The following is a 15,318-nucleotide window of genomic DNA, read 5'->3' as shown; positions in this document are numbered from 1 at the left end:
TAGAGGACAGTTAGACACTGTAGAGGGATGTATGGGCAGAAAGTGAAAGTGGGGGATTTGAGGGTAGAGCTAAAATTGTGAAAGGACTCCAATTTAGAAGCAGATATATGAGCTCAAGCGATGCTTTCAACACTTTGATGTCTCTCTCAGCCTGCATTAAGGGACAGAACACACTGACCTTTTTTGTGGGCAAGAAGAGGTCTTTGATCGACTCCAATAGCAAACTGACAAAATGCCATGCCAGATCAAGTCTAGAGAGGTAGCCAGACATTGGCTTACACCTTTTTTGTCATACACATGTAATTCTGCCTGTCAGAGCAGAATTAACATGCTGAAAGTAAGAAAGGAGCAAGTGTGTGTGTGTGTGACTGAGTGAGTGAGAGAGAGAGAGAGAGACGCATGTCACTGCAGCCACAGGTTTGTATGCAAGAGTCATTAGAGCAGCGGTAGGTCATTAAACAGAAAGATTAATGTCTACTGATCCAAAGGCCTCAGGGGAGTTAGAAAGGACTGAACCGAAAAAAAGGGCAGAGCCACACAGAACAGCAGCCTCAGTCAAGCTCCTTCTGCATTCTCTCTCCATTCATCCAACCAAACGTAGCCTCCCTAATCACTTTCTGTACCTCGCTCCCTTTCACTGCATGTTCCATGTTTCCACAACTCTGTCTCCCCTGTTCTCTCCACGCACATTTGTGAGTGAAGCACTACTAGGACTGCAGAACATCCATTAATAATTAATGAGAATTTCCTTATAGCGTGTGCGAACATGAATATTTGGCAACAATCAAGATGGAGGGAAAAAAAAAAAAGCCTGTCATCGGTCACAAACGGTGGGGGTTTGGTATGTCGATTGACATGACTGCTGATAGTGTAATCTACATGCTTCAAAACACTACACATATTTAGTCAAATGCTCGGATGATGCTTCAGTACAAATTACAAATCTCAGTGACAGACCACATTCTCACCGATTATGACGGTTTATAGTGAACATTACCCCTGAAGCATGCATAACATAACAGCGTAGAAAAGTTGTAATGCCGCCATTACTTTTTACAGTAATTATTTCTCAACACAAAACAGATTGTTTCGATAAAACCATTACATTTTGTAAACACTGAGCCACTAGAACGCCATGGTCACACATTTGAACCAGCATCACTCTGGTGTGCCAGTGAAAAGTAAAGTAACGTTTGAACAAGGCATGGGAGCCTCATACGGACACGGACTAAGTCTTTAATAAGGACAATAAGTCTTCAACCTTGACTCTACTACTGACTTTTCATGGGCACCATAATGAGAGGAAAAAACAAAACAAAAACAAAAAACAAACACTGAGTGCAAGACAGTGTCAATCACTCGACTCAATCGTAATAAACATATCCTGATAAAAGAAAGTTGCTAATACAGTAAACAATACACTAATAGTCACTAATACAAACAATCAGGGGGTGGAAATATCTAGGCACCTCACAACTCAATTTGATTATGATTCATAGGATTGTGAAGCAATTATAAAACAATCAATGCATCTTGATTCATCTATTAAGTATTTTTCTAATGATTCAAAATGCAATTACTTACAATATCTTTTGTTAATAAAACTCATTTACTGCTCTTGTTATAAAAATGCACAGTTGAGGTGACGCAAGATTCTGGGGCATGTGTCTTCACATTTTATAGTTATTCTACCCATTTCCTTCACTGATTCCATGATTCCGTTCTTTGTGTCATTGTAGAGTTTTGGGATCGCTGTGTCAGTTAAAATATCTTTGAGAAAGGACACTTGGCTCCAAAGTGGGCAACACAGCTCAAAAGCTCTGGTTCTCAAGGACTGAATACAGATGCGAATCTGTGGCAATCGTGAGTTTTTAAATTCGCCTCTGCCCTTTCAGAACAGGCCAACCAGAGGACCAGGATGCGAGAAAGCTTACAAACCAATATGGAAACAGGCAATGCAATTCGCAAACTATTACAACTTTTTCAAGGATTTTTATCTGAAAGTCCTTCCATGTGCTAGCTTTTAATGCAGAGGGGTGCCGGTCAAACTTCAAGGGACAGTGTGTGAATGAGTTACTCAATAGTAGTGAACACACTGGAGGCAAGTCTGTAAGTCTTCCATGCACTAACAAAAACATACTGTAATAATCACAAACACTATTCCTGACATATTAGCCATAGTAGTAATTCGGGGATTGAAATATGGTCAATGCTAATTAATTAGTCAATTGTGAGCTGAAAGAGTTGTCTTACTGGTGAGCTGAGCAGATCTATCTATAATCTGACTCGCTGAAAAGAGTTGGAATGGCTCTTCACTAGATGTGTGAATAGCCAGCAGTATTCCTCTTCATTTTCTTTAGGCTTAATATAAAAATAAATAAATAAATAAATATATTTTTTTTAAAAACACTGGTTAGACAATAAACAAATAACTTCCAGGAGGAACACTAGAGTTTAAAAAATTATTTTTTTACAGTATTGTTTGAATATTTGAGTAATGCTGATTTTTTTTTTTACTGAAACTAGTATTCTTAAAGAATACTCTCAATAAGTTTACTCTCAATAACTTTAAATGCACGCGTGCGATTTATTTGTAGCTGCAGTTTGTGCTCTGAATAAATACATGCTTCCGCGTCACCTCAGCCCTACCAACAAGTATTTTTTCCTCCTGCTTAGGTCCTGTACAAGGTCCATCCCATTGCACCACTTTTCTTCTCTTCTTTGCAACTAAATCACACCAATCTGGAAATGTGTGAACAGCACAGTACAAAGGTATTTGAACAGGGCCACTATAGAAAATTTGTGAGAACCAGCAGACAGCTCCAGTTTGTGCACGCATACACACACACACACACACACACACACACACACACACACACACACACACACACACACACACACTCTCCTTGTCTTTCGTAAGGTTGTTTGGAAGCTGCCTGCATTATTTCCAATCGGATCTGGCATAATTTCCTGTCAGGAGCGGAGTGCAAAGTAAGCAGAGGACATTCCAAAGTCAAGTCAAGTCAAGGGTCAAGCAGAGCTGAGGATTTACAAAACGGCTTGAGAGCGACAGACCCTCCAGTGCAAAAGCAATCCATTCATGCTTTTCGTCTCGTCACTCTCACTTCCTCTCTCTCTCTCTCTAGATATGTTCGAACACGTTTTCAATAAACTTCTGCGAGCAGCTTAATTCAGCACAGAGTTCACAAAACAGACAGTCTGCCAAGAACAGATTCCTGATATTCATTGTATTTTGTATTTCAATGCAAGCAAGTTTTGCAAGCCCCACAGTTACCACTCACGGATCAGTAGCATAAGTCTGACACTCTGATCATACAAACCATCAAAATAACAACAATCTTTTCTGCTCCAGAAGATCATCAATTAACTTGCATCTAAAAATACTGACACAGCAAGAGGCTTCAAGTGTGGTGGGGGGGCACAAAGGGGGGTGATGTAGCTGGTCGAACCTGCATCACAGTGAGAGCGGTAACCCTATCAAATTGGGTGGCGGGGAGCAAAGAAGATGAGTGGAGAAAGTAAGGAATGAACCCTAGAGTCATTACCCTCCCAGACTGACTGCAGCTTCTTAATTTCTATGCAAAAAAGATCAGACAGCGAGAGAGAGAGAGACAGTAAGAGAGCGTGTGCTCATTTATCCTCTGCTCTTTGGGTGCCCCTGGTTAGAAAAGACATCAGCAGGCTTTATGAAGGGATAAAAAGAAAAGAAGCAGAAGAGGGGGAGGGGAGGAAACCATGCATTTACATGAGAATAGACATCTGTGGCCTACCAAGAAGATGCTCATTTAATTTAGCAAGAGGATTTGCTAACTCTGGACCGTTCCATCACACAGCCAGAGGGACCTTGGGGTTGGTTCTCTTCAGCACGCTGTTGGGAACCCGGCCAACCACCACTCAGACAGCGTAAAAACATGCAGCAGCCTGTTCTATTCACTCTCTTACTGCTCAGTACAAGGTGTCAGAAGATCAAGTTCTTTACTCAGTCCCTTCTCAGGAGGAAAGGGATTAAGGGCTGGAAGAAATGGCACTTGCCTCAAAATTAAAAGGCTTTCGCAGGCAGCTAATCTGATGAAGTAAGGACTGGGGAAAAGAGGAGGAGAAAAAGAAAGAAAGAAATATACAAGCAGATTGCAAATGTGCTGGTTGAAAAAAGGTCAACCCCGTTACCCGCCACTATCTAGGTTGGAGGTCTCTTCAGATCATATTGGGAAAGTCATTCAAAATGCTTCCAATACAGCAAGCAGACTTAAAGTGCATTAAATTAAAAAAAAACTTTAAGCATTGACATTAGCTATTAAGACAAGTATAGCTTAACACATCAGGACAGCAGCTGCTGAATTCAACCCCCTTCAAAAGGTTCTTGAATCTAAATCAAATCTAATTCTTTACACTCATCATTCATGTCATTTTCACTTTGCAGCTCACAAAATCAAACAAGTATTAGTTTTGGACCAGAATGTGGACCTCATCTACCCCATCTACTGTTTTACACATTCCAGCAGAAGAAAAATAAATAAATAAATAAATAAATAAATAAAAACAATTATTGTTGTCTTGGGTAGCTACACAGAACATACATTCATATGGACAAAAAGTATTGGGGTGCCTGCTTGTTTGTTGTTTCTTCAAAAACCAAGGGTATTACAGGAGAGTTTATCCTGCTTTTGTTGAGGTAACTGTCTCTGCTCTCCAGGGAAGCCCTCCTACTAGATTCTGGAGCATTGCTGTGTGCACTCTGTGGCAAGAGACTTAGTGAGGACGTTGGATACTCACCACCCCACCTCATCTTGAACACATTCTAAAAAGCACTGGATGGAGCACAATCATTGCAGAAAACACAGATCCACTGCTCCACAGCTCAATACTGGGGGGCTTTATACCCCTCTAGCCCATGCCTGGCATTAGGCATGCTGCCAATAGGTTCATAATGATCTGCTCCAGAAAGTCCTATTCTATTATCAATGCCTCTCTACAGGGATTAGGCAAGTACTGTTGGGTACCGGTACTGAATTCCAGGTACCAGCATAGGTTCAAATGTGAATGCTACCCAATCCTATTTTCAGTAGTTTTTGCTCTATTGGGCTTTCTGAATTTGCTTTTTCACAGCGTGTGAATTGCGCACATGAAACAAACACTGCGTTCCAGTAAGGCCCAGCTAATGGAAACTCACACTGAGAGTTTTACTCTTCTTTCATTATTTTGCAGTACACATGGCTGAATCCGAGAAGAAAGAGTAAAGCAGTTTGTCTGTTGCTATGTTTAGAAATGAAGCAAGTATCCTTCATCAACTGCAATTAGGCAGCACGCCTTACTTGTCAGTTGTGTAATCGAGTTAGTTTCACTTTCATATACATGGTTTAGTTCACGGATGCAGTACGTTTTTGTTTGTATACTGCTGTGATTAGCACTTTGCCATTAGTTCTTGTGGAGCTCCTTTGCTACTGAAGTAATTGTTTCACAGTGCTCGGTGTGATCTGTGGCTCGTGTTAGTAAACATTTCATTGTTCACCATTGATTTTACAGACACATGCACAAGCAAGCCCCACAATGACATCAACAGAGAAGATATGTAAAACCTAATAGTAATCTTTATGGATCACAACCTTCAAGCAGTCATTGCAAAGAATATGCAACAATATAAGTCATGCCAAATTCACTGTTTACACAGGACAAATTTGATGCAAACATTGAGGGAGGGTGGAAATGTAGGGGGGGTGGGATTTCTATGTAGTATAAAATAGAGCAAAAACAAACTTTTATTGTTTATTTATAGACTGCATTGCTCTTTAAGAGATGTAGAAGAGAAGTTCATATTTTTGGCTTTCATAACAAGGTGCAGAACCTTGCACTGCTGTCAAAACCAAAATACAACATTCAGCAAAGGTAGGGGGAATAAAAGCTTTGAGGTTGTGTTGCTGAAAGTGGCAATTGCAACATTGCACAGGTGGAAGCACAAACACATTCCACAAAATAACAGCAGATCATGGATAGAAATCCCAAACCACCTGTTAAGAGGCTGAAGACTACAACAGAATAGTCACCCAACATGCACCTCAAAACCACCAAAGTCTACTTGAAAAAAACTAAACAGAAGCTGTTGGAGTGGCCCTCAACAGTCCAACCCAACAAAACATTCTAAATAAATAACAGATCTTAAACAAGCTGTGCATGCAAGACGACCTAAACGTATCTCACAACTAGAGACTAGCAAGGTGTCCAAACATTTGCACAGGCCACACTGACAGTCACTGCATTAGGCTTTACTGGTAATAGTGGGTTATGCTTATTTGCCACAGATCCAGTGTTATCCACTTTTGAATGGAAAAACACTACTCAAAAATAACTTCAAAATCACACCATTTCTTAAATGGAACATAAATTTAAGTTATTCATTTCCTGTTATTCTCATTGTATTATCGTCCTAAGACAATATCTATTTAAGCTATTTTAGGGCAGCAGGGGGAGCTGTGTATGTAGTGATTAACCCAGTACTTCGCTTATGAGGACAGCCATTTTTTTTTTTTGTAAATTCTTTTACATATTATATATACACACACACACACACATTTTATATATATACATACATATATATACACACACATACATACATACACATTATATATATATATATATATATATATATATATATATATATATATATATATACACACACATATATACACATATACATATATATATATATATATATATATATATATACACACACAAACTGGGGCATGCCATTTGCAAACAATGATGAGGAAGTTGCTAGCACTATTTTTACCATGCAGAGAAGCAGATTCACCAACTGCCATGACACAGCTTTTGCTGTTGTGTGACAAAGCAGTTCATGTCTTTCTGTGCAACCCAATTTGTGCTAGTTTTTATGCAGCTTTTAGAGCCAATGCCTCTAAATGGGGGGATAAATAAATAAATTAAAAAAATAAATACTGCGATAAGAAAATACCAAAGAAAAATTACCAGATTTCTCCAGTGGTCAATATCACATCACACACAGTGATGCCCTCTGTGTATCAAAGATTGGTGTAAAATAAATGATGCTGAGCAGATATAATCTGCCTCTGGTAGATGCATCATGAAAAATAAACAGCGCTTCGCTTTTTTTTTTAAACAAGCAAGTTGCTGCATGATGAACACTGCACATACTGGAATATGACAATTGCACATGTGCACAGTGACAATGACAATGCCAAAACGATGCATTGTCCATCCCTAATCACACAGTTCACAAAACAATCTAAGATGGGTTCAAAAAACAGCTGCAGCAGCAGCATGGTCAGCACCAAGCAGATGTTCCTGAACAGTAGTCAAAATGACAACATTCTGAGAATGAGAACATCCTGTATTCTTCCCCTCTTTTCTTATTCCTTTATTTCATGCTGTTCACTTTCTTTTTGCCCTTTCATGTCATCTGTGTATTTTTGCAAGATGCAGTGGACTCGTAAAAATAAAGAAATAAATAAATAATATATATATGAATGAAAAACATAAAAGCTGTCCAGAATGCCATTTTTAAATACGAAAATAAAAATGAAGAAGGAAACCCTTGCATTTCTCAAGCAGATCCGTGTCCAACTTTAATTTCCAATTGCTAAAGAACCAACTCCAAGCACTCTAGAGGCATCTGTTCAATCATGCAATAGGACCTGAAATTTAAAATGGGGTAACTAAACAGCAAGCATCTGTGCACATCTGTATCAGTGCAGCAAAAGCCATTGGAATGTTTCAATTCTTGTCCTTTGAAATCTACAACATGCCTAAATCTTTTTGATTTCACAATGTGCTATAACAACTTGGATTGCATTGCATTATCATATGGTAATAGTATGAATAAAATAAAAAATAAAATGTAGGGCGGTATCGCTGCTCTTGTTAGTTTTGTAGTTTGGTCTACATAACAGCAATTTTATCTAAGCAGCCCTTTACTAATCTCAGATTTAGCACAGCTTCGTGAAGAAATCAAAAACCACTAGGAGGAGCATCAACAAACTCAACAATAAAGTACTCTTCATTACCTCATTCTGTTACTGTACTAAGAGTTTCAGTCAAGTGTCAAGATACAGCTGTCCTTCTGTGTATAAATATTCATTCACAGAGCACCCACTTAAAAAGCAGAAAGAAACCTGTTCAAAGCACAAATGCCAAGGCAGCGTCTTTGAACTACAACTGTAGTAACAGCAAGATTGCGACGTCTGATTCAGGTGGAACTCTGACATCAAGTGTGTGTGTGAAAACTGTGGGTGTGAGAAAGTCAAAAAGGAATAACGGAAAATAAAAACAAAAACAGATTAAAGGAAAGGCAAAGCATTAGGAGGATATACAAAGATGTGCCAGTGTGCCAGATGTGTGTAACAGGGGGGCAGAAGTAGTACATTCTCCCAGCATCCTCACCTGTGAGTTCAGAGTGGATGAGCTCAGAGAAGTTTGGATCATCACCCCACCAGAAGAGCCACAACTCCCTGCGGCCCTGCCGCTGGCTCCGCCTCCACACACTCAGCACGTCTGCCTTCAGGCAGCGGCTAAAGCTGCTGAGGATGGGGTCCTCCTCCGTTACAGGGAACAACATAGGGGCAGAGGTGGGACCCTGCCATACGTATCGCTTCCATTTGATCCCAGTCAGGTCAGCCTGAGAGAGAGCAAGAGAGAAAGAGAGAGAGCGCAGGAGGTCACACCAGTTAATCAGGGGTTAAGGAAAAGCCATACAGGAAAAAAAAAAACATCAAAAATTAAATTACATTAAATTGAAAATACAAATTTTATGACCGTTGTCTGTGTTTAAACCACCAATGACAAGATAGCATTGTTTTGAAACATCAATAATGATTCTAGTTCTACTTCAAGGTAACAACGCAATTTAAGACTGGAAGTAGCATTAGCAACAGAGCTGCTCCTGCAGCTTTTAGACAGGCTTTTATGATGGGCAGATTAGAATAAACCATCGAACTGCAATCCAATTGTACCACTACCATCAACCTACAACTACTGCAACTAAAATGACATAGCAGTGACCGCAATGGCGCCTTGTTACACCACACCCTCCCAACCAGACATCCTTTCCAGGTAATGCAGTTATTTTGTACTGTGTACAGGGCTCAACAGGTACCTTAAACTTAGTCAGTCCTGCTGTTTTAACATTGTTACCACTGACTAGATCTAATTAGTATTGGAACTACTTTTTGTCAGGAGTATTAAAGGTTTCACAGCTTTGATCTACATTAATTCTGGCCAATCGCACATCTTGCTAAAAAAAAAAAAAAAAAAAAAAAACTAAAAAAAAAAAAACTGGCAGATTCCAACGCATAGCCTATCACAATCTATCTATATATTTAAACGCAACCCCAATTTCATATGTTTCGTATTAATAGTTTATTGCCAATTCAGCATTCCACTGAAAATGCACCTGTTCATTATGGTGCTTAGTGCAAATACATGCCCAGCCACAGGTATACCGCAAATACTTTGGTTTTTGCCATTATTTGGTTTATGTTGTGACTTCTAGTCTTCTCGGTCACGAAGAGCAATAACTCAACTGCAGTGTCCCGTTCCAACTTAAAAACAGAGCAATTGCATTCTGACACTGGCACAGCATTTATGTAACTAACACCATTTAGGGTGAAAACGTCAATAAGAAAAGCCTTGTGAAAAGAGCAATAAGAACATCCAACTGTTTCAGAAAGAAAATCTGAGTATTTTTAAAGAGTTTTGATCATAGTTATGACTTCCTCAGTTCATCGCTCCGATTTTCCTCGTGCTGTCGCTCAAGCTTAGCTTCTCTGCAGCTCAGCGTTCTTGTAGCTAGTTACTGCCATCTTTACATCAAATGCCAAATCACAACGCTATGCTGCCCTTAAAGAGTTTAAACGAAGAGCATTGTGATGACATATGTAGCCATTTATTTGTCATTACAATACTAGCCTTTGCAACACCGATCAGAAACTGAACAAGGCCTCCAACAAAACTCATTTCTACTGCTTGTTGTGAGTATTCTGTCAAAGTGTCAATGTTTTGTGCATGCACATAAGACATCTTTTGGACAAAACACAGGCCAACCGTTAATGTGTCAAACCAAGAATTTACCAGTCCAATCCAACTGTGGAAACCTGATAATACAGTGTTTCATCTACTGGATGCAGCTTGAGTTCCAACGCCAGACAATGATTTAAAACAACAGAAACATCTCATCAGGAACTTAAAGGATTAGTTTGACGAACAATCAAAATCAATATGATTTATCAATTACACCAGATGAACCTGATCAGTCGTGACGTGTGGTAGAAGTACCAAAAAACAAAACACCACACAGGGGACTAGGACCATTACCGGTCTTACCTCTGTAAATACATGTTAAAACATCTCTAGATCTACAGCTGTTTTGCACAGAATGTGATTAAGAAAACATGTGATGGTATGACTCACTTTGATTTACAAAAACAAAACTAAACTTCTTTCCATTAACTCAATGGCAAAGCAGAAAATGAGTAACTGCTCCAATTTTACCTCAAACCTCTACTCATTTTAATTACCTTAATTTTTTATTATACGTGATTTTTTTTATTTATGGAGAGGAAACAACTCTGCAACTCAGTTTAGTGTTTGGTTAGCAACAATAACAGCATGACTAGTTATAAACTAAACAGGCATGTCAAACATCAACCGTATCTTGACTGCATCCGTGGTAAGTAATAATGTAACCAGGTAGGTTGTTTGACGCAAACAAGTGGTGATTAACTAGAAACGATCATGAAGGCTAATCTACACAACTGCATATAACCAAACAAAACAGCATAGTACACAAACATACTACAATTTACTTGTTCCAGTGAGTGTATATTATGTTGTTGGGGTGGAATTCAGAGCTAAAACAACTGAGATATGGACTGGAAATGAAATGGAAATGATGTAGGGTTTCAGTAGAAATGCAAATTACTACTTTTGCCGAAGAACATGAAACTTGCAGCGACTTAACAGTAAAGAATACGCTCTGTCTCATAAGAGTGAGCAACAAGAACACCTGCACAAACATGCAAAGTGCACATCTGGATGCATCACAGTGCTGAGGGACTGGTCTGTGCCATAATCACCAACACTAGAAGTTGGAGAAAATGTACTGTCTGACTAGGTATGTCAGGACTTCTGGATTTTGATGGTGGATAGAAGGCTGGTTACAGGGGCTGAAATATTCATAAGGTCAAAACAAATAAGTGAATTGCACTGGGTCAAAATAGGTCATCAATTCAAAATAGCACTACAGAGAATGGTCGTAGGTAAACACTTCTATGATCTTGTAACTTCATTATTTTAAATGACAAAATGGTGATTACACCCAACTGAAGGAGATTAATTGGGTCAACATGAGATTTGGCTGTAATCTGACACTGTTGACTTAGATGTGAACAGATCGCTAGGTCATGACCCTTCCCTTCCTTCAGTTGCTAACTTCACCACAAACACACTCACACACTCTCTCTCTCTCACTACTATAACAGCTAACAGCCGCCTTGTTTGGAAATCACAAACGCAACAGGTGAAGTGCCTCATTGCAACTCCCTTACTGACAAACACACACACCCACCCACCCCTCCCTCCCCTAACCACTGCTCCCCAAAATGGTGGCAACTATGCCACAATAATACTGCCTCGTTTGTTGTTCAAACTAAAGAGACACAAATCAACCCAGTGCTTTTAGGGGACAGAGAGTACTACAGGCACCCTACAGTCCTTAAAGATAAAGTAATAACAAAACAAGCTTTAAACTGCTCTACCAGGACAAAGAGAAATACAGCTTCTCTAGACAAGTTTTAACGAGCAAAATACGTGTTAATTTCTAGAAAATCAAAACCAGACACCGGCTTTTAGCAGTACAATCACACAGACATGTGCTAACCACTCATTATCTTTTCTGTAGGTGTGGGGTACAGCAAAGGGGATGCAGCACCTACGCTGCACTAGCTTCCCCAAAACATTGTAGCACAAAGTTTCTTTAAAACATTTATTATGAATAACACCGGGCAATAATTGTTACCTTAAGGGTTCCTTTGTCTTTCATATACTGTGCAGCATACTACAACTTGTATCAATACAATCAAAATACTGTATTTCATCCAGGTTGTGTAGTTCAGGGTCAAGCGATATGATTAAAAGGTCAACTAACCAACTGGAAGAGGGACAGAAAAAAAGTATCTGTTTAAATACTTCTAACAACATTTACACTCTTGTAACAAATTCAATTAACAACCTAGATAAAAGCCTAAACTATGCAGAAGGTGTCATTTTGAACACTAACAGTCAAGCTGTTTTTATCACCATGATGCTTCTAGGAAGTCAGGCTTTCTGTTTTGCTGACAGGAATGCAGACAACTGCCAGCTGTGAAGTCAGGACCATGTGACATTTGTGTTTACAAGACGTGCAAGTTTATCATCTGCTAACTTAAAATACGATTGAGGGTCACGAGCAACCCGATGTACGCAAATTCGTCTAATTAATGATATAAGTAACTACACGGAGCAGGCAGAAAAGCACTGTTCTGGCACACCACACCACCGTTGGTGAGCTGCAACTTAATATTGGGTTCCACCTTCTCATGCTCGACATGTGGTCCAAAGCTAAAATTACCTTGACAAAAACAACACGACCTGGAACACTTTGGGAGCTCACGTGCATGTCATAACACACGAATGGCCCAAATATATGATTATATTTGGTCGTTCTGGTCGCAGTGCACCGGAATATTCCAGCACAGTGAGAGACACAGAACTTGCCAGGGCTGGATAAGTCTATCATAACACTACACCATCGCATTGCTTAGTGCAAATAAACATGCCGCTAAAGAGGAAAAGTGTGCCTACACGCCTAAAATTGCCTCTTTGCTGTAGATAAAGTTCCCATGAAAAACGCACAGTGTTACTGATACACTGCAAAAATTGCCTGGTTCGTGCAAAGAAAGTTGACCGTTCCAGCTGTGCAACTAAAATCGCCTTCATTCAAATAATCCTTAGCTTTGCTAGAATGAGAAAACGGGCCATGAAAACGTGTCCAAATGAGCCACGATTGTATCAGATTACAATATAGAGCAAACAGTTAGGTCGACAGTCGAGACATTTAGCACTGGGATCAGCAATAAGCTCTATATTTCTGAGGCATCCTCTCAATGTGTGTGTTTCGCTACCAAAACTGGTACGAACGCCACCCACACTACCCACCACGAACAACAACCATCAACAGCAAACATCGGTATCAAATCCGAAGTCCCCTCCGTGGTGACGCAAGCTGAGGCGAAAACCCAAAGGCAAGACGTCACTGTGTACCGTCGAGATTCTGTTCAAAACATCTGATCCTTCGGGCTGCAGCGACGAGGGGTCGAGCCCACTCCAGACATGGGAACACAGTCCGCTTATACGAACCATTATTAGCGGGAGGTGTAGCTAGCGTTCACCAAACCGTTTCACAAGTAACAGCCCTTCTAACACTGAAATTCTATTCGGTGCAAAAGTTGAATTTAAGTTTGAGTAGCTACATAAAGTGCCATTCAAAACACCACCGAGTGACCAACCAGCAAACAATCGTGTAGTTATTCGCCGTTCGGTGTATAAACCATTAACATTTCCGAACATTTATTTCCAGAAGTAACTCAACTTTTCATTTCACAAACTCAGCGAACACTGCAAATGACTCGCAATAAAGTGAAGTGCTCGTCAGGTTCATTACACCAAATGCAAAACTAATGAACTAGCTAGCTAGCTATAATAAACTACCTAGCTAGCTAAAAACATTGCACACAAACACTGAAGAGTTCGCACAGTTGAAGCTGTGGTGGGCAACAGGCCTTAAAAGCCTGCTTTTTCCAACGCTGTTGCTAGCGGTAGCATGCTAAGTAGCTAACTGGCTCTTTTCGGCTAGCTAGTTAAAAATGGCTGCTTTCCTTTAGTTTTAAATCTCTTACCAGATAGAATAGATTGGAATGGCAATCCTCCAAGCTGGCCCCGTTTGGTACAAAACAAGAACTCATCCTTTCACTGCGTGGTAGAGCACTCCATCATCACGGTCCCCGGGAAATAAAGAGCGATTTGCGAATGTGATTTGTATGTAGGCAGTGCTCAGGAGAATTATTTTTAAACAATCGCTGGGGGAATGTAATTCACCAACCCCATTCGATTGCTTTCGTCCTCCACGACACTCTGAAACAGGATTAAAAGCACCACAGCCTCCGCATCGATGAGACCAAAGCGCGGTACAATAAATTAAACGCAAAAAAGCTACGAAAACGCTATTAAAACAAAAAGAAAAAAGGGAGAGCAAAGAGGCAACTCTCCCCCTCCCCCTTAGCTTAAAAACGGTCTCTACTAAAATGGCCTTCTATGCCTCCACCTCCAACCAAAAGCGATTAAAAACGAAAAGCATTCCGCGTCACAGAGCGTCGAAGGATGGCGAGAAACTACATCAAATCGGTCGTTTTGCAAGCATATTTTCGGTATCTGTTCCTGCTGGTTTCCATTTGAATTCATGGATTCCTTTCTCTAATGGCGGCCACAGGGAGAGCTGTGCCTCCCGCAGCCGATTGGCTCGCTGTGGTCATGAGGGCCGCCGCTGCTTGGCGCTGCGGGGTGCTGCCGGTGGGGGCCGACAGGAGGCGCTGCAGAGCAACCACACGCTGTTCCTAATGAGCAAAGCATTTGAACCCGGGATTTGAACAGCACTCCACCTAGCGGGTTCCAGACAACGCGTTCCTTACTGTACTGTACTGTGTATTTCTCTAATTCACGACTTTGAGTCCTGGAGCTCCCATGTCCCTCACACTGGTGTTTTTTCCCTGCTTAAACATTCAACTGCCAACATATCCACTTATTATCACGCCCCTTCCAAGTGAGTCTGTTAGGGCAGGATCATTTTGCTCAAGACTACGTTGAGTTAAACTTAAATAGATAAATAGATAGATAATCACTTTATTAATTCCAAAAGGAATCATATATTATAGCAGCAAACAGGCAGTGGGGGTAGCAATAACACAGCAGATAAAAACCTCACTATTTTGTGTAACAATAGTGACAGTGACTAAGTAGTAGTTTTAAATATCTGTATGTAATTTAACTTTTACTGTTTAAGGTACTGTACTTTGCTACATTTTAACTCACATTTGTTACAGAGTACAAATTGGTCTATGAAAATTATATTGGAAAATGATGTCCCAAGTTACCACCTGTTCTACTCTACACAGGGATACGACTTCAAAATTAACAACCGTGTGAATTTTAAAGAGATTTCAAGACTTCAAGTTCAGA

General features: G+C 40.1%; 1 protein-coding gene across 1 annotated transcript in view; it reads right to left on the bottom strand.

Moving 5' to 3' along the window:
• The window catches only part of med13a (mediator complex subunit 13a), a 48,298-nt gene extending 33,696 nt beyond the window's left edge, over nt 1–14,602 (bottom strand). Inside the window, exons 1-2 of the mRNA XM_072659701.1 lie at nt 13,983–14,602; nt 8,434–8,668 (exon numbers count right to left, since the gene is read on the bottom strand). Of these exons, the coding sequence (XP_072515802.1) occupies nt 8,434–8,668; nt 13,983–14,048 (301 nt within the window). The 5' untranslated portion in view covers nt 14,049–14,602. The remainder of the gene's footprint in view (nt 1–8,433; nt 8,669–13,982) is intronic.
• Nucleotides 14,603–15,318: the final 716 nt, after the last annotated feature.

This window comes from Salminus brasiliensis, chromosome 16 (assembly GCF_030463535.1).
Source record: "Salminus brasiliensis chromosome 16, fSalBra1.hap2, whole genome shotgun sequence".
Taxonomy (NCBI): domain Eukaryota; kingdom Metazoa; phylum Chordata; class Actinopteri; order Characiformes; family Bryconidae; genus Salminus; species Salminus brasiliensis.
The sequence above is the reverse complement of the archived record's forward strand: the minus strand, read 5'-3'. Positions and strand labels throughout refer to the sequence as shown.